The sequence below is a fragment of the Anguilla rostrata genome, chromosome 6 (genome assembly GCF_018555375.3).
Source record: "Anguilla rostrata isolate EN2019 chromosome 6, ASM1855537v3, whole genome shotgun sequence".
Lineage (NCBI taxonomy): Eukaryota > Metazoa > Chordata > Actinopteri > Anguilliformes > Anguillidae > Anguilla > Anguilla rostrata.
The window spans coordinates 2,299,716-2,317,756 of NC_057938.1; the positions used below are offsets into that span (position 1 = coordinate 2,299,716).

The following is an 18,041-nucleotide window of genomic DNA, read 5'->3' on the forward strand; positions in this document are numbered from 1 at the left end:
AACCAACCAAACATGAGCCAGGAGCAGGAGAGTTTTAACCCGCACACCTGCAAAAACAAGAAGTGAAAATGGAAGACGTCAGGGCCGTTTCTATTCATTGTGGGCGAACAGGAGGCAGCTGAAGTCAGGGTTAGTGAAAGCTCACCCTGATGTCGCAGGTACAGGGACACACCACCCTACGCAGATGGGGTCTTACCCGTGGGCCGATTTCGACTGGAACGGCCCCGTTCCTCTTCACACAACAAGGCGCGCTTTCCACGGCATCCGATGTGTTCACAAACCACTCGTTTTTTTACATTTTTAAAAAATATTTCCTGAAATGCTTTTACCATCCAACACCACAAAAATAAATAATTCTGTGCTTGTTTTGAGATATTTCAAGGCATTTTAAAGGTAGGAATCAACTTTATTTATATTACAACAACACATAATCAAATTTTCGAATGGTCCCATCTTGACAAATGCGCCATTCAGAGTTTATGGTTGCGATACCCGTCTGCCTTGTCTGTCAGTCTTCAAAAAAACATGAAAACCACAAAATGCGATCAGTTCAGGAGGCTGCAGAAGAGTATAAGGTAATTGTCAGATAACATATTTCACATTTTACCTCATTTTTATTGCATGTAAGAATTTTCAGTTTACACATAGTATCAAGTTGTGTATGCAGTTTGAGCTCCATACTGTGTGTCACATGACTAACGTAGAGCGACAAGAGGGCGGGGCAAAGCCAGCATCAGATGTCAATCAGTGGAGGAACTTTTTTTTTTCCACTAGGAGGGCACTGATTTTTGCTTGGGTCTATATGGCAGTGTCATATTTGAAGTTGTAAAATATCAATTATGGATGCCATGTACTATCAAGGCTGCCCTCGAGGCACATGACCAAATATCTAAATCTTCAAGCCGGTGCTTTAGGAACCCTTCTGAGATGGCACCGTAGTTCTTCACCAACAAAATGGTTTAACATTTAAGTTTATTGAAGATTACATTTTAGCTGTACGTTGTACTTATGCATTTTAGCTTAGGGGACGACAAAGGCTGTTAGGCCCAATGCAAGAAGCCTGGTCCTGTATCAGTCATCACTCAAACAGATTTACATTTATGAACCGCAACTCTGACTGGTGTTGTCCCGCAGGCGACGTGATCGTGAGTGTGAATGAGACGTGCGTGCTGGGTCACACGCAGGCCCAGGTGGTGAAGATCTTCCAGTCCATCCGCACTGGATCCACGGTGGACCTGGAGCTGTGCAGGGGTTACCCCTTACCCTTTGACCCCAACGACCCCAACACCAGCCTGATGACCTTGGTGGCCGTCACAGCGCCGTCCGTCGTCGCCCGGCCCGAGCCAGATACTGTTAATGGCCACTTCTGTCACAGCCCATATAAAGTCTCCATCGATCCTGTGTTTATACAGTAAGCTTTTGCAGACTGTCTGTAGTTTCGTTTTGCTCACTGGTTTTTATTTGAAAACGGTGCATCATTTCTAAATAAATTAAATACCAGCTAAACTTTCGGATTCTGGGTTTGATATCTGCAATGGATTAGGTTTCAGTTTCCATACTAAATAGTACAACTGATTTCTAGACACGTTCAGGAGGCCAATGTCTCCTCAAGACTTTGTCTGTATTCATGTAATTCTGAAAACACTAGAATGCCATCCGTTGTGATATCACGTTGGTAAACTGCGCCGTCTGGTTCTGGCGTTTTCTGTTGTATTTTGCATATGGACTGGCCTGATTATGAAGACCTGCTGTAACAGTAGATTTTCAAACGGATGTGAATGCCTGTAGCCTACCTTAAGCCATCGTGCACTGTAAATTAGCTAACGAATTATTTCAAAGCTGGTGTTCGATTTATTGTGAAAGTATTTAAGACATATTAATACATTTATTTTAAATTAGGAGATTTTAACGCTTCGTAATTTCATATTTTATTGACTTTAAATCTTCACTATCAGTTTGCTGGAATTGTACCCTCAACTGGATGTTTACACAGTACATATCTGCCATCTGGTTTGATGAAATACGGGTGGGTAGGCAGCGTTTCGAAATAAACTCTGCGCCAAACTATAGTGACCAAAACCATTTCCGGAGCCTCTAAGACGTTTGCGCGATGCCTGTGCAGATTCTGCTGCAAAACTGTCCACGTTGGTTTGAAATAAGCAGCACCCATTTTCTAGGGTACAAGGAATAGAAAAAACTGTTTCGACCAACTCAATCGTGCCATCGTCCGAGGAAGGCGTGATTTGTCTTCGATTTAAACCAGTTAGGACATAGCTTTTTCCACCCCAATGCTGAAATTTACATTGACAAGTGAGCCGCTTTAAGAAGTGGCTTTCTGTGTATTGTTTTTGTAAGCGTTAATATTTTCTTCTTGGTATGATTTGTCTGGGATTTGCTCGGCCAAAGATAAAAAGTACAAGAGGTGTCAACTGTTCAGCGCAGCAGCAAACATTTCAGTCACATGCTTTCATCAGCGCTAGACCACCTGTTCTAAAGCACAACCTTTGAGTTCAACAAGCTTTGAGTCAGGATATTATAAAGAGGAATGGACTGTGTACGCAAACTCTGGATCTTTGTTTGAATCATGTTTCTAAGGGAGGGCGTGTGCTTGCCATTAGCTGGCGAATAAGATTCCATTTGGACTAATACGTCAGAGAGCTGACTGAACCAGGAAGAATCGGGCTGGTGTAGAACTGCTGGCAGATCAGCAAATCAAACCTCAGTGGTACAATGCTGCCCCCTGCAGGAAGTGCTGTCTCTGATAATCAGGCGTACATAACAGGAAGAGGGAAGTACAGTTTCTCACAGATGGAAGCTTTTGTTACATCGGGGGCCTTTTAATACGATTTCAATCTGTATTTTCCAGAAATACAGGATTTTCTGATAACATAGACAGAGAAAAAATGCCAAGACGAAGAGAGATTTGAGTCTAATTTTAAAGACAGTCCTTAGCTTCAGTTTGTTGTGACAGCTGAAAGTAAAAGTGAAACTAAACTACAAATTTAGCAGAAGCCATTACTGAGCTCAGAACAGACTGAGACAGAATGGGCGCTGAAAATTCTGCCCCGGTAGCAGCGGGACCGATACCCATATGTTATGTGTGCTCGAAATTATCCAAGGATCCTGTTCTCCTGAGTTGTAATCACAGCTTCTGTAAGGTCTGTCTGTGGCAGTACTGGGACCAGAAGGGATCTCGGGAGTGCCCAGTCTGCAGGAGAAAATCTTCTTTGGATGTACCTCGCTCTAACTTCTGAGGAATACCTGTGAGGCATTGTATAAGGTAATTGTCAGATAACATATTACACATTTTACCTCATTTTTATGGCATGTAAGAATTTTCAGTTTACACATAATATCAAATTGTGTATGCTTTATCTTTTCCTTTTGTAAATTAATTGCTGATGATTTTAAAGTCTGGGGTTGTCATTTCCGGTTTTTCAAGGGTGATGGTTCCAGCGGCTACGGAGCACTCCAGTGGTCAAATATAGAGAAATATTGATCTGGAAATCTCTGGTGAGATGGTAACTCACTCACAGAGTAATTAATCGGTTAATGTCGGTATAAATCACAGCCATCTTGCCCATGTTCATATTAGTGTTGTTACGTGCCAGGTTTTTTTTTTTATTCCGGTCTCATTATTCCGTCAAGTCTGCTACGGGTCACTCCGCAATTGGTGAAGAAGAGGAAGAGTGCGTTGTTTTCCCCCCAATCCTCTTCTGCGGACCTGCCTGGCGGCCAATGAGGGACAGACCCACACCTATTTATAGCGAATATGTCAGTTGCACCCCAGTGACTTGGATTTGAATTTTAGTTCACTCCTGTATTACTATTGTGACTTCGTGCTATTTTGACTTCTGTGTATCGATCGTAATTTCTGAAAAGACTTCGAGTTTGAGTTTGCGTCTCTGGTTTGGTTGCTGGTTTTGTGTATATATATATTAGGAGTGGGATTTAGGTAGGTGTTTGTTTTCTTAACTGTCACTGTTAGTTTCACTTGTGTATATGTATATAGATACGGGCGTGTACCACCCTTGTATGTTTTTGTTCAGTTTAGAATAGTCAGTGTAGTTAGTTAGGTTCGGAAGATTTTCGGGTTTCAGTTAGTTAGTTTCTTTCATTTCTAGAATTGTTAGTAGCTTATTCATTGTATAGTAAATCTCATAAAAAACACGTTTTCAACGTACAAAAATGCCAAGTTACTCAAAAGTATTGATATCAAAATGACGCCAAGTTACGGTATTACAAACAATATAGGCTATCTTGCCTCACCGAAATGACATAAGATGTATTTCAAAGCAATGCTCCCCAATATTTCCTCAGTTCTTTCAAGTCACTTGGCCCTTATGCAGTGGCGTAAGCGGAAACGCATCAGAAACGCAGATGAAATATGGTATGTACTCACTGATTTGACGTCCATCCAACGAGCCTTGACTGTCAAAAGAATCAACAAGCCCGTAGAATTATAACTCCCTAGGTCGCAACTTGTGTAGCCTTCTGTCCTGCTCCGTTGTCTGTTATTTCGTGGAGATGCACTTTTAGTGTTTGTAAGGTTTATCCTTCTGTCCTGCTCCGTTGTCTGTTATTTCGTGGAGATGCACTTTTAGTGTTTGTAAGGTTTATAAGGCATTTTGATAGGCTTATCTGCAGGTAGGAATCCTCTTCGCTGTTTTGCTAAACTAGAACCGGAAAACATGATAGTGGATAATAGGAGCAGACGCATATGTCCCAGCAGGCTTTGCATATGAGAGAATAACAACAGTGTGAGAGAAATTAAGATGAAATTACGAAATTCCGTAGTTGAAACAATATGTTTTTAGCAGAATGGGCATGTAGGTGAAGGTTGACATGATCACGGAGTATAGTGCGAAGTAAATGGAGTGACCATGAGCGAGCTTCTTATCAAATGGTATATATAACAGTCTGTATTGAACGTTAGTTGTTGAAGTGGAGGGTTAAATAACATTACGTAACATTACAGGCAAATGTAACCTGTTTTGTTTCCTCTGTCTCCCAAAACAGGTTGCTGCCGATGTCCTCCCTGACGTCTGAGAGAGTCCTCTACGGTCCCCGAGAGGGACTAAAGACAATGGAGCTCCAGCGTCAGTGGGGGATCATTAACACCGTCCGGCAGGTCCTGTGGGAGACAAGAAACATCAGTGGACCTGGTCACTCTCCGGAGGAGGATTCAAAACCTCCTCCAGGACGGCGTTTTGGTGGACTTTTGAAAAAACAAGGACCTGGCGAGAGAGAAATGGGGGGTGGACCACTGGAAAGAACTGATCATATAGTCCACCCCCCCAGGAGGGGCACTCGCTCTGCACACCAACCCGAGCGCACGTATTTTTGATTACTTTTTTAAAGTGTATAGTATTGTAAATTATTGTAAATATTCTTAAAATAATTTTGTGCTGTGTTTATTAGTTAAAGTATAGGTAGGCTGTTTTGTATTAGGTTTCCTTTTTCTGAGTGTCTTGATTTTTTTTTTGAAAATTTAGGGAATGTCTATGTTTAAATGTATTTTGAGTTCCTTTTTGACTTCTTAAAAGGAATACGTTTTAAAAAATGTAAAATGTCTGTTAAAAACCATTAAAGATACATTACAGGCAAATAACGTGTGCAAGCTATTGCATTAATGTGTTTTTCTCATGTTCAGTGCTAGTAGTTATACTTATGAGTGAATCGTGATTTTAAATGTAATGTTTTAATGCGGAGTTGCAGAACGTACATGCGTAGTAATTGTGTGTAGCCTATGTGGCTAGATAGAGAACAGGGCGAGGTAACATGAATGTAGAAACGTGGCGTTTGCTGATATGAAGGTTTTGTACGGTAGCCAAGTGAAGACATATAGTTAGTAGAAATGGCACAGTGGTGAACTGGTGTAACTTTTTAATAAAAGGAATACATTTGCCGACATGAAATGCATATGGGTGGCCGTGAGTGAGTTTTGGTAAAGCAAATATAAGCGTAAGAAAACGTTAGTGTAAAAGAGGAAATGATCTGCCTGAGGGCGAGTCGGGATTCAAGCCTCAAACCGGAGGTTTACCAGTCTGTGCATTGCTATGGCATGTCAGCACCATGCCATAGCAATGCAATGCGTGAAATATCATTAGCGAACCTGCCGGTGGTTTTAAAGAACACAGGCCAGTAAGCACAGAAGAGCTCCCGTTGAATCCATATGGCTTAGCAATATTGTAGCCGGTTAATAACTGAACGTACAGACGGTAAGTCATAATGCATATGGCTTAGCAATATTGTAGCCGGTTAATAACTGAACGGTGAACGGCGGGTAGATATGGTGCAAAAGCAATAATTGATAAGTAGGCTAATAAACAATTATTAATGAGGGTTGAAGCAGGTTAACGAAACGTGTTCCTAGCTGGGCTTGAACCTACGACCCCGTGTTCCAAAGACTGTAACCTTGCACACTAGGCCACAGGCAGACTAGCTGTTGAAACTGGGAATGTTTCAGAGTAAAAATGTATGGGTATTTTGCGTGTGTCTGCGCGTTTTTGATTGGGTCGTGTAGGTGCAGATTTGGCTGGTGTCAGTGAAATGTCCAATGGGGAGACGTTGTTAGTGGGATAAGCGGCAGGAAAAATAAGAATGAGAAGAAGAAGAAGAAAGAGAAGAAGAAGAAGGAGAAAACGCAAAATCCCCTTAGTTTGGGGCTTTATTGTGTGGACATGTGAAGTTGTTTATGAATTCTGTCTGTTGAAATGGGGTCAGAATGTACAGAATTTAATGTTTTTAAGGGCTGAGTGTCTGTGGCTGTTGTGGTTATTTCTGTGGGGAACCCTGAAAAGTGCCAAACTCTCGGTGCTGTATAGGTATGGGGCATGCCCCCGCCAAGGCGTAACTTGGCGGGATGGCATACCTGCCATCCCGATCCCAATTAATTGTAAATAAAATTAATCTTTAATAATCATTCATTTTGTTACTCCCCTGTACCCCTAGACCACAATGGGGACGTAACAGTGTATGTTACTATGTTGTAGAACTGCGACTGAGTTTTTATTCTGCTTTTTATGCGCAATAAACAGAGTCGTTTGCTTTCTTGAATTCCTAAAAGTTGTGGTCTTGCTGTCTACCACATGGGCTCGGAGTATTAGCCTAAACTGTATCAGAGACGGTTTGTTCATTATCAAACTGACTGCCCATGAATTACACTCGCTAGCGGCCATCGACATCGAGCATAGCAGTTACATTAGGACAAAAGTTTGAGCTTCATCGCCATAGAAGGGAAACGTGGTCACGTGACTCAATTCAGTGCTAGTCAATTCGATACTTACGCCTGATTTATACTTCTGCGTTGAATCTGAATGAATAGCCTGACGTGCACCTCCCCTGAAATGTAACTACATGTCGCGGCGATGTAGACCGCAACAACTGTGATTGGTCCGCTTGGCAGCATTGCATTTCCTCCTACGCATTTTTGTGCAGCGTTTTGGCGGTGTGTTGCAGAGCGACGCAGACAGACCAGCGCTCAAGTATAAAGTTTGATTTATACTTCTCTGTTGAATCTACGTAGAGCCTACGCCATAGCCTATGCAAGTGGCCTACGCCGTTGTGAGCCTTTATACTTGTGCGCTGGTCTGTCTGCCTACCTACGGCGTAGATTCAACGCAGAAGTATAAATCAGGCTTTAATGCTCACAACGGCGTAGGCCACTTGCATAGGCTACGGCGTAGGCTCTATGTAGATTCAACGCAGAAGTAGATGGCTGCTGCAGCCCGGAAATAGAATTATTTGGTGGGCCTGCCATGTATTTCCTATGACAGATGGAGTGTCATGCCCCCGTGTTTCGGTTGTCGTATGGTTTTCCTTGTGTTCCGGTCATTTCTGTTTCGTGTGCTGTGTTCCTCACCATGTCTTTGCTTTTCCCCACAGGGTGGGCGTGATCCTTCCCCCTGCACTCCCTAATCACTTCCAGCCCTCAGCCATTTTCACACTCGTTCAGGTCACATTCCTCACACCCTCCCTGATTAATTCCAATTAGCACCAGACCATAAAGCCACACTCTTTGTTTCTGTCTTTGCCAGATCGTTGATTTGTTGCCCAGCGTCACACCCTGCTATCGTGTTTAAACCCTAGCCTAGCACTAATTTCTATACCCTGTTTTCTCTGCACCTTCCTTGGTTTCCTCACCTCGCACTGTTTCCTTGGCCACAGATTGTTTGTTCATGTACCTTGTTCAGTGTTCCCCTGTCTGTCGTGCCTATGTGTTGTCTGCATTGCGTCTTGTTCCGTGTTCCCCTGTTCTCCCCAGTTACCTCCCCAGCTCCAACCTCCCGATCCAGCCCGTCCTTCACCGGCCTTCCAGTCTCCAGCCCAGCTCCGCCACCGACACCGGAGGTAATCCATTCAGTGCCAAGCCGGATTCCGGATCTCCCCACAAAACCCCACAGCCCTGCTCCAAGCCTGCCTGGGTTCCTACCACAGCCTGTTCAGCGCCACGCCAAGCTGGATCCCGGACCTCCGCACCTACCCTCACGGTCCCTGTCCGAAGTCTGCCCTGGTCCCTACCGCCCTCTGTCTGTACTCAAATAAACCCCTTTTGTATTCAGTGAACAATTAGATGAATGCCTGGCATCAGTAGATAGTCTTGCTCTCCGGGGTACAAGTCTTGCCACCCACCATTTCAGCACACCCCAGTCAATACACTTATACACAAACCCGTATTCACACAAGCATCCACATTACAGGTTAATGGAGTCAGAAACTTGGTTTCCTCCCTGTGACTAATTTTAAATCCTTACAGTACGTTTAACAAATGATTTTATTAAACCGGTGTCTGTTTTGATGTTGCCAGAATGTAAGAATCTTAGTCAAAATAGCCAATCCCATGCCTAGTAATTATAATCAATATTATTAGGTTCCAAAATTATGATCGGATAGTCTAGATAACTAGGCCTAATTTTATAAGACTGGTTTTTAATTGTGCAGTTATGCCGCTACGCCTACATAAGTACACAGATAAGAAATATAAAAACGGAGATGAGTGGGCAGGGTTGAGGATGGAGGAGGACACTTTTAAAACCAAAAGTGGTTTTAAATGCCAAAATCCCAGATCTTTACCATTAAAATCACTGGCACTGCTTTTGTTAAAGTCATGCTTGCTCAGGGACACTTCGACACACCCAGGGCGGGGGATTGAACCGGCAACCCTCCGACTGCCAGACAACCGCTCTTACCTCCTGAGCAATGTCGCCCCTAATTTGTCCCCCAGGTAATTTGCTTTTTAAAGCTGTAATTAACATTCACCCATTTGCCCTTTTATAACACAAAACAAACAGTAAACAAACAGTCAAATCAAGTCTCAAACATAGGCAAAATATTTTTATCAATCAAAACATAATTACTCATCCTTAATCTGAACTGAGTATGAGGTGCTGTAGCAGCCAAAATCTGGCTTCTGAGGGAGACAAAGTGGAAGTTTCGTGAACAATTTATCCTGTACACTCCTACCTGATAAATAAAGCAAATGAAGCTAAATTTAACAAAACTATAACTTTATCTGGGTTCAAAGTACGTGTTCTAGGGTTTAATATATTGCTATCTGCTGAATACGAGGGAATTTCACACTTTAAAAAGCCCCATTTTTTGTTTTTCGATTACATTACATTTATTTATAGATCACTGAGATCTCGCATAATGCTTTCCCTTTCCTATTGAAGGAATTTCCTCTATTGGCCCATTCTAATGCCACTGGCATGGGTGTCTATAATGATAATGAATACTTGTGCAATTTAAAAATCTCAATTTAATGATGGCAGTTGGTGAGCTGGGAAAACTTCTCCTTCAACTGATTATTGGTCTCAACCTGGTTTCAGTCATTTTCCTTGGCTACACACTATCTGAAAGAGCTAATCTTTTCTCCTTTACATTTTTTAAAATAGGACTTTCTCAGGCAAAGGCAAAAAGTACAAGAGATATCCACCCTCTGCCCAGTGCAGCAGCAAACGTTGCAGTCACATGCTTTCATTAGCGCTGTAAGGACCTACTCTAAAGCACAACTCTCTCCATTATCTGGATCAGTGAGGATATTATAAAGAGGAATGGACTGTGGAGTCAAACTCTGAATCTGAACTTGTATCATGTTTCTAAGGGAGGGGGTGCGCTTTAGATTCACTGAGGAATGAGATTCCATTTGGATTAACACGTCAGAGGGCTGACAGAACCAGTAAGAACAGGGCTGGTGTAAAACTGATGGCAGCTCAGCCACTCAAACCTCAGTGTTACAATGCTGCCCCCTACAGGACATGTTGTCACTGATTATCATCTGTGTCTAACAGGAAGAGGGAAGTTCCGTTTCCAACATGTGAAAGCTTTATTTACATCAGGGAGCTTTTAATATGATTTCAATGCATATTTTTCAGAAATATGGGACTTTCTGATAATATAGACAGAGAAAAGACACATGAAGAGAGATTTGAGTCTAAGTCTAATCTAAGTCTAAGATGGTTCTTAGCTGCAGTTTGTTTTGACAGCAGTAAGTAAAAGTGAAACTAAACTACAGATTTAAAAGAAATCATTACTGAGCTCAGAACATACCAAGACAGAATGGCGTCTGGATCTTCTCTCCTGGAAGAGGAGCTCTCCTGTCCTGTGTGCTCTGAAATCTTCAGGGATCCTGTTCTCCTGAGTTGCAGTCACAGCTTCTGTGAAGCCTGTCTGCAGCAGTGCTGGGAACAGAAGGGATCTCAGGAGTGTCCAGTTTGCAGGAGAAGATCTTCCAAGCATGAACCTCCCCTTAACCTGTCTCTAAGGAATACCTGTGAGGCGTTCTTAAAGGAGAGAAGTCAGAGAGAAAAAGCTAAATTCGAACTCTGCAGACTGCACAGTGAGAAACTCAAACTCTTCTGTTTGGATGATGATGAACCCATTTGTGTGGACTGTTTAAGAGAAAAACACAGAAATCACAGCTTCTGTCCAATAGAGGAGGCTGCTCTGAAATATAAGGTAAGTAAATCTCTTTTTAAAAACTGCAAAGTACAGAACAATATATTCACTAATAATTAACTGACAACCTAAAATTTTAAAGCAAATTAAGTCTGTCAGTAAGGTGAGGATTAATTGAAATATTTTTAATTTTCTGAACCCAGCAGTTTTCACCGTTAACATACTTGTTTGACGTCTGGCTTTCTGAATACCGAACACAGTGCATCAACAGCTAAAACACCTCACTTACCCAACATGTAAAATATATTCATTTTATTCAATTTGGCAATTATTATCAAAGAAAATAATTATCAAATTGCCGAATTCATTGATAGGCAAAGCAAACTGTTTGGATTAACCTTTATCAAAATGTACAACTCACACCCAGATGAAAATTAAGAAATGTATTAAATTACAACAAATATTCACGTCCCAATCTATAGACGAAGTTCAACTACCTTAAGACAATTAACAAAGGCTACAGACATGGATATCACACAAGAAATGAATGAGAGAAGATACCAAACCAGAGCATTTGTCCAGAAGTAATCCAAAATGCTGAAACCAAAAGACAGCAGAGTAGTCCAAAGGAACCAGAGATGAAGTTTAGAACGGCAGACCTAGATGCAGTACTTAGATGCCCACTTCCAACTGTTACCAACTACTTCCTTCCAAGTTTCCCAATCCTAACTGACTTAACTCAAAGAAAGCCAGAATATTTTTAACCAGTGAAAAAGAGGAGGTGCAGGGGCATGGACTCACAGATTCACCCTCAGAAGGCAACCCCCCAGGTTCTGCTCTGTCTTATCTCCAGGCTATGCTGGCTGAGCACTTTGAAGCTTCCTATGGCTGAGAACGGCCAAATGGTGAATTACATGTCTGACAGGTCTACAAGTAATTAAATGATAATAATTTACTTTTGGAAAAACACAATATAATGTCTATGAACTGACTGACAATAAGGCGGATAAAAAAATAATAGTTTGTAACTATAATATCCTAGTAATACCTGTTTACCTGGCATATCGTGTCATAGAGAATTGTTAACGCACTGATACGTGTCTCAGTGAACACATTGATTTTACACAAGCTATGACCGAAGTCTCTGTTCTGGCTCCCCTCTGTCTGAACAGGTGCTCTTGTGCTGTCTGTGTGGGCAGTGAAGTTTACTGTCAGTCTGTTTCCTCAGCAAAGTGAGGACTCTGTCATTTCTTTCCAGGAGAAACTTAGGACTGCACTGGCTCCACTGCAAGAGAAGCTTAAAGCCTTTAATGCAGTGAAACTAATCTGTGATCAAACAGCAGAGCACATCAAGGTACTGTACTGAGGCCTTTAAATCACAGTGTTGATAATGCAGCTTGTAATTGTGCTGAAATGATGGTGAGTAATGTTTATTCCAGAGCCAGGCCCAGCACACAGAGAGACAGATAAAGATGGAGTTTGAGAAACTTCAGCTGTTCCTAAAAGATGAAGAGGCAGCCAGGATCACTGCATTGAGGGAGGAAGAGGAGCAGAAGAGTCAGATGATGAAGGAGAAGATTGAGAAGATGACAGAAGAGATATCATCCCTTTCAGAACAAATCAGAGCCATAGAACAGGAGCTGGGAGCTGAAGACGTCTCATTCCTGCAGGTAAGTCATGTGTCATAATCACACGTAAAACATGTTTATCAATATACTCAAATGGGAATATATTATATTGACCAATATATTTATATTGAGCTGGGAGCTGAAGACATCTCATTCCTGCAGGTAAGACCTGTTCACTCTGTGTGTGCAGTACTCTATACAAACTGCTGTTGATGCTCACACACACTCATGTATAGAATATAATATTCTCTAAACCACCTTTAAAGTTAAACTTGCTAATATCATCAAAACATTTCAAAGCTTTATCAAGCAGAAGAATTGCAGTCTCCTTTTTTCTGGCAAATTTGATTGAAAGTTTCTCATCATTCTAGATCCACACACTGTACATATATTTAACTATGACAAAACAGCACATTTATTTTTCTGTGTCGCGTTATATCTAAACCATGTTCAGCAACATACAGTCAGATATTACTGTGGTTTATCTACAGCATTGGCTAAAGCAATAATAATTCACTCTATTTCAGAGCTACAATGACACACAAAACAGGTAAGAAACTCCATTCTCTGTCATCAGGTTAAATATCTAAAGTAGTTTATTAGCCCTGTAGTGTTCAGTGAGGTACTGTGGAATGTGTTTGCAATGTTTCTCTCTCTATAATAATTACTGCATCATTAATAATGACTATATATAGAGGGAGGTTTTTACTATATTAAAGTTTTGAAATGAATATTTACCTATAATATAATATAAATCCCCAGAACGCTGGGAGGGATGGAGCCATTATTTTATTGAATGAAGATCTTATGTTGCTGCTGATAATCATCTATGGTAATGAAGCCACGCCCACAGCACGTGACTCCTGAATATTATTGCAGAGCCCAGTGCACACTTGCGGATCCAGAGATGGTCTCAGGAGCACTGATTAATGTGGCCAAGCACCTGGGCAATCTGAAGTACAGAGTGTGGGAGAAGATGCTGGGGACTGTTCAATACAGTGAGTACTGGGGTCAGGGAGCTCCACATTGTCACTGTACAGGGGGAATCTTCAGCATCCTTTCCACCAGCTGATAAAGCCAGTCAGAGTCATATTGGTCCTGTCTGTGTAAGGGCCCTGGAGTGAAGAGACTGAGCACCAGTCCTTCATCTCACTGATTCTCATAATAAAATGCTGCTTTAAGAGTGATACTGTATTTTAGGCAAAGAACAGGCTTGGCACCCTCTTACAATGATTATGCAACATGGAAGTTATTAATATATTATTAGCTTTTAGTTCTGGTGCATCTCTCCCACATGTGTCTCAGACTATAATGGTAGTTTTTTAAAACCCAGTTTATATCATTAGTAGCCCATTGTTTTTGATGGTTTTCCTTTGTGCAGATCAGTGCTGACGTCTCATTCTCTGTCCCTTCAGCTCCTGTGACTCTGGACCCAAACACAGCACATCCCAGCCTCTCACTGTCTGAGGATCTGACCAGTGTGAGATGGAGAGGTGGGAGACAGCAGGTTCCGGATAATCCAGAGAGATTTGATGAGTTGCCGTTTGTGCTGGGCTCTGAGGGATTCAGCTCAGGGAGACACTGCTGGGATGTAGATGTGGGGGATGATGAATGGGTATTGGGTGTGGCTAAAGAGTCTGTCATCAGGAAAGGGGCTGTGGATTGGAGCCCAGCAGGAGGAGTGTGGTGTATATGGCAGCACGATGGGGAATACAAAGCCCTGGCCTCCCCACGTACAGTCCTCACTGTGCAGAGGAAACTCCAGAGGGTCAGAGTGCAGCTGGACTGGGACAGCGGGGAGGTGTCATTCTCTGAACCCAGTGACAACACTCCTCTCTACACTTTTAAACACTCCTTCACTGAGAGAATGTTTCCATTCTTCTATCTTGGTCTTCAGCAGATCTGTCCACTGAAGGTGTCTGTAAGAGTGGAATAGTGCTGTGGTTTGTGGGCAAGGATCAGGTGAACAGACTGCTTCTATCACTTTGATTAATGAGATAAAAATATCTATTACGATGTTTTCTTTAATTATTTAAAAAATAAAGATCCATGTCTGCAGTAGTTCATGATGAATGTAACTTTGTAATATCATGATTTCAATGTTGCAGTAAAGCATTGGTTTGTGTGTAATAAGTTGAATTGTAATAAACGCACCAGTGGAATCACTCCAGAGTGCTGCTCTTTTCCTGACCCGTCACCATTGTGTCTCCCAGGTGTGTGATGAGGTAAGTCTCTCTCTCCAGTGCAGTATGAACACAGACAGAGACAAATTCTCCCCTCATACGCTGGGTTTGGGATCAGTTCAAACTGAATTCAGCAGATCAAGTGAGAGAAGTGGATAAGCCCAGTGCCCCCTGGATGGTGCTGTGAACTGAGAGTGAGGGAAATGTCTATTGTCATACTCACTCTGTCCACAAGAGGGCGCCTGAGGCTGTAGTGTTGGGTGAAGCCCTTGCTCTACAAAGTGTATGGAGTCTCAGCAAGGTGAGGATTAATTGAAATATGTTTAATTTTCCGAACCCAGAATTTTTTGCCGTTAACACCCTCGTTTCCGTCCGGCACTCTGAATACGGAACACAGTTAAAACAGCTCACTTACCCAACTGTAAAATATATTTATCTGATTCAATTTGGTAATCGCTGAATTTGTTGATAGGCGGAGCAAATTGTTTGGATCAACCTTTATCAAAATGCACAACTCATAAAACATTAAGTTACAACAAATATTCACATCTAATCTAACGACGAGGTTCAACTACCATAAAACAATTAACAATGGTTACAAACATGAACAGCCACACAAGAAATGAACGAAAGAAGATACCAAACCACAGCTTTTGTCCCAAGGTAATCCAAAAGGAAGAAACCAAAGTGCAGCAGAATATTCCAAAAGAATCAGAGATGAAATTTAGAACGGCAGACCTAGGTGCAGGACTCAGATGCCCACTTCCAACTGTTACAAACTTCTTCCTTCCAAGTATCCCAAGGACTGACTAAAAACTAAAAGAAAGCTATATATTTTAACTGGTGAAAAAGAGGAGGGGGCAGGTGCATTGATTCCCCCTCTGACACACACACGTACATGCAGGCACACACACACACACACACCTCAGATAGTAACCCCCCAGGTCCTCCAGGCTATGCTGGCTGAGCACTTTGAAGCTTCCTATGGCTGATAATGGCTAACTGGTGAATTACATGTCTGACAGGGCTGAGAGAGCACTGGGGCTCCTGTCTCACCTGCTACTCTCAGCAGTGGGGCGGTTTGTCCGTTTGTGTGATTTCGTGGTTTGCTTTTGGCTAGAGGTTCAGTTACAGACTAATATCATGTTAGGGTGTGAGAGTGTGTGTGTGTGTGTGTGTGTGTGTGTACTCTGTCCTTCAGACTGTGACAGGTTTGTGAAACCCATCGACTAGCAGAGGAGCTTCAGCTCACCACAGTACCCTGAGTACAGAGGAGAGACTGAGTCTCAGAGCACTGCAGGGTGATCAGAGCTGTTCACTGCTTACCTGCATCATGGACCAGCACTGCATGGTTACTGATAGTACACATTACAGAAAGAAAACAGCTCAAATTCATCTTCATTATCTTAACACAATTAGCCATTTTAATATTATCAGTTTTTAATGAAGATTCCTTTCATTTTAAGGGTGAAAAATATATTTATTAAAACTGTGCACTGCACTGAATTCTCAGGCCTTCCATCAGGGCCTCTGGCTCCAGGCACCAAACTTCCCAGGGACAAGAAGTTAGAGTGTGTGTCTGTGTCCATCCGTCTGTCTGTCTGACTGTCCGTCTATTCGTCTGTGTTGGCGCCTTTGTGTATTTTTTGTTTGTTTTATTTTATTCTTAACTAAAAACACTATGTGACTATAATGTATACGCATGCAGTTCTGATATTGAACACAGGGTGGAGGACTAATGCAGGAAGTGCATTTAACTAAGCTTCTGGTGATGAGAATCAGGTGTGTAGAACAGGAAGCAAACAGTTTTTGACCGTGTCTTTGTGGCAGTTGTTAGTTTCGCTGGCGTGCTTGTATGTGAATTTGCTGAATGGAAACAGCAGCGCTGCTATCTACCCGTGTTATGGTGAGCATGGTTATGCCGAAATGTAAATAAATGGATCGCCGAATCCAAAGACAAACAGCGCACTGGACATCGGTTTATTTTTAGCCCAGAACACGCGTCTGAAACAAGTTCACCCGTTCAGTGGCTTATTTAGGTTTAATAGTTTTATTGAAAGTCATTACAGTCTGTCTGTCTGTCTTTCTCTCTCTCTGTCTGTCTGTCTGTCTCTCCCTCCCCCCTCCCCCCCCCCTGCACCGCACCATACCGCCAGGCGCCATTTTGCCCTGGACTCTCCACACGTACTCTAGATAAAGACTAAATGATTACTTATGATTTAGAGGCTGTTTCTGTAATGCTGAAGGTTAAAGGTTGATGTGATCCTATTCAGTAGGCTATTCGTGATATATAATTGGACATAATTTAGTTTGTTAAATTTTGCTATATGCTTACGCATGAAGTATTCACCAATAAGATGTAGAATTAGGTATATTATTAGTAAAACACTTTTTGAGGATCTTTTTGATGATAAAAAAATCAGGGCTGCCCCTACTTTCTTCAGCTCACAGGCACTCCTCAACAGCACGGTGGACCATAATCCAGCAGGATAGTGAGTATTTCTTTTCTTTACCCCATCCTTAGTATGCTGCTGTGACACTGTAACTCCACACAGGAACGTTTGGGGCCTCCGGCTTCCTGACCACGGGACTGATCCTCTGCTGAGTCACGCTCACCATTCACTTCTCCTGCTCACCCACGGCATAATGAAGAGCCTGTCCCCTTCCTCCGGTGACTCTGCAGTGAAGCCTAGCTGACTGATCAGTCAGGCACCAGCTTGGGGTAGGAACACCCCCTTTTAGGAAGAAATGGTGCAGCCCAATTCAGCATTAAAGCAGTGATCAGTGGTTTATCTGTCAGTGTTTGATTGACAGCTACAATACTATGAGCCAATCAAATGTTTGTGGGCCCAAAATAATCCACCAACCAGTTTCTAGGGAACCCATGTGGGGTTCTGTTGCATCAGTGACTTTGTGAGAATAAAATCTCACCAAAAATGTAACTGCTTTGCTCTGAGGGTACAGACCGGTATCCCTTCTTCCATTCCTATCTAAAACTCTCGAACGTGCTGCGTCTAACCAACTTTCCTCTTTTCTTTCTAAGCATAACCTCCAAGACCCTCAGCAGTCTGGTTTCAGACCCGGTCACTCGACGGAGACTGCCCTGCTCTCCGTCACTGAGTCTCTCCACGCAGCACACGCAGCATCCCGTTCATCTGTCCTAATTCTTCTTGACCTCTCAGCTGCCTTCGACACCGTTGACCATCCTACACTTCTGTCTTCCCTGACAGAATTGGGAATTTGCGGACCAGCCCTCAACTGGATTGCGTCCTATCTCTCCGGCCGCTCCTTCCAGGTTGCCTGGGCCGGTGCAGTATCAGCTCCTCGTCCC

General features: G+C 42.5%; 1 protein-coding gene and 2 long non-coding RNA genes across 3 annotated transcripts; all 3 read left to right on the forward strand.

The window, feature by feature from the left end:
• The first annotated feature begins 748 nt into the window (after window positions 1-748).
• On the forward strand, window positions 749-7,059 carry LOC135258179 (uncharacterized). Its single transcript, XR_010330892.1, has 2 exons — window positions 749-3,280; window positions 3,649-7,059. It is a non-coding gene; the product is annotated as an uncharacterized LOC135258179 (long non-coding RNA).
• A 3,410-nt stretch (window positions 7,060-10,469) lies between these two features.
• Window positions 10,470-14,690, forward strand: LOC135258178 (E3 ubiquitin-protein ligase TRIM35-like). Its single transcript, XM_064341472.1, has 5 exons — window positions 10,470-10,959; window positions 12,158-12,253; window positions 12,339-12,569; window positions 13,369-13,525; window positions 13,943-14,690. Exons 1-5 carry the CDS (start codon window positions 10,561-10,563, stop codon window positions 14,461-14,463), a joined length of 1,404 nt encoding a protein of 467 aa, XP_064197542.1. The 5' UTR covers window positions 10,470-10,560; the 3' UTR covers window positions 14,464-14,690.
• Window positions 14,691-16,335: 1,645 nt separating this feature from the next.
• Window positions 16,336-17,612, forward strand: LOC135258180 (uncharacterized). The gene is made up of 2 exons (XR_010330893.1): window positions 16,336-16,616; window positions 17,155-17,612. It is a non-coding gene; the product is annotated as an uncharacterized LOC135258180 (long non-coding RNA).
• The last annotated feature ends 429 nt before the right edge of the window (window positions 17,613-18,041 follow it).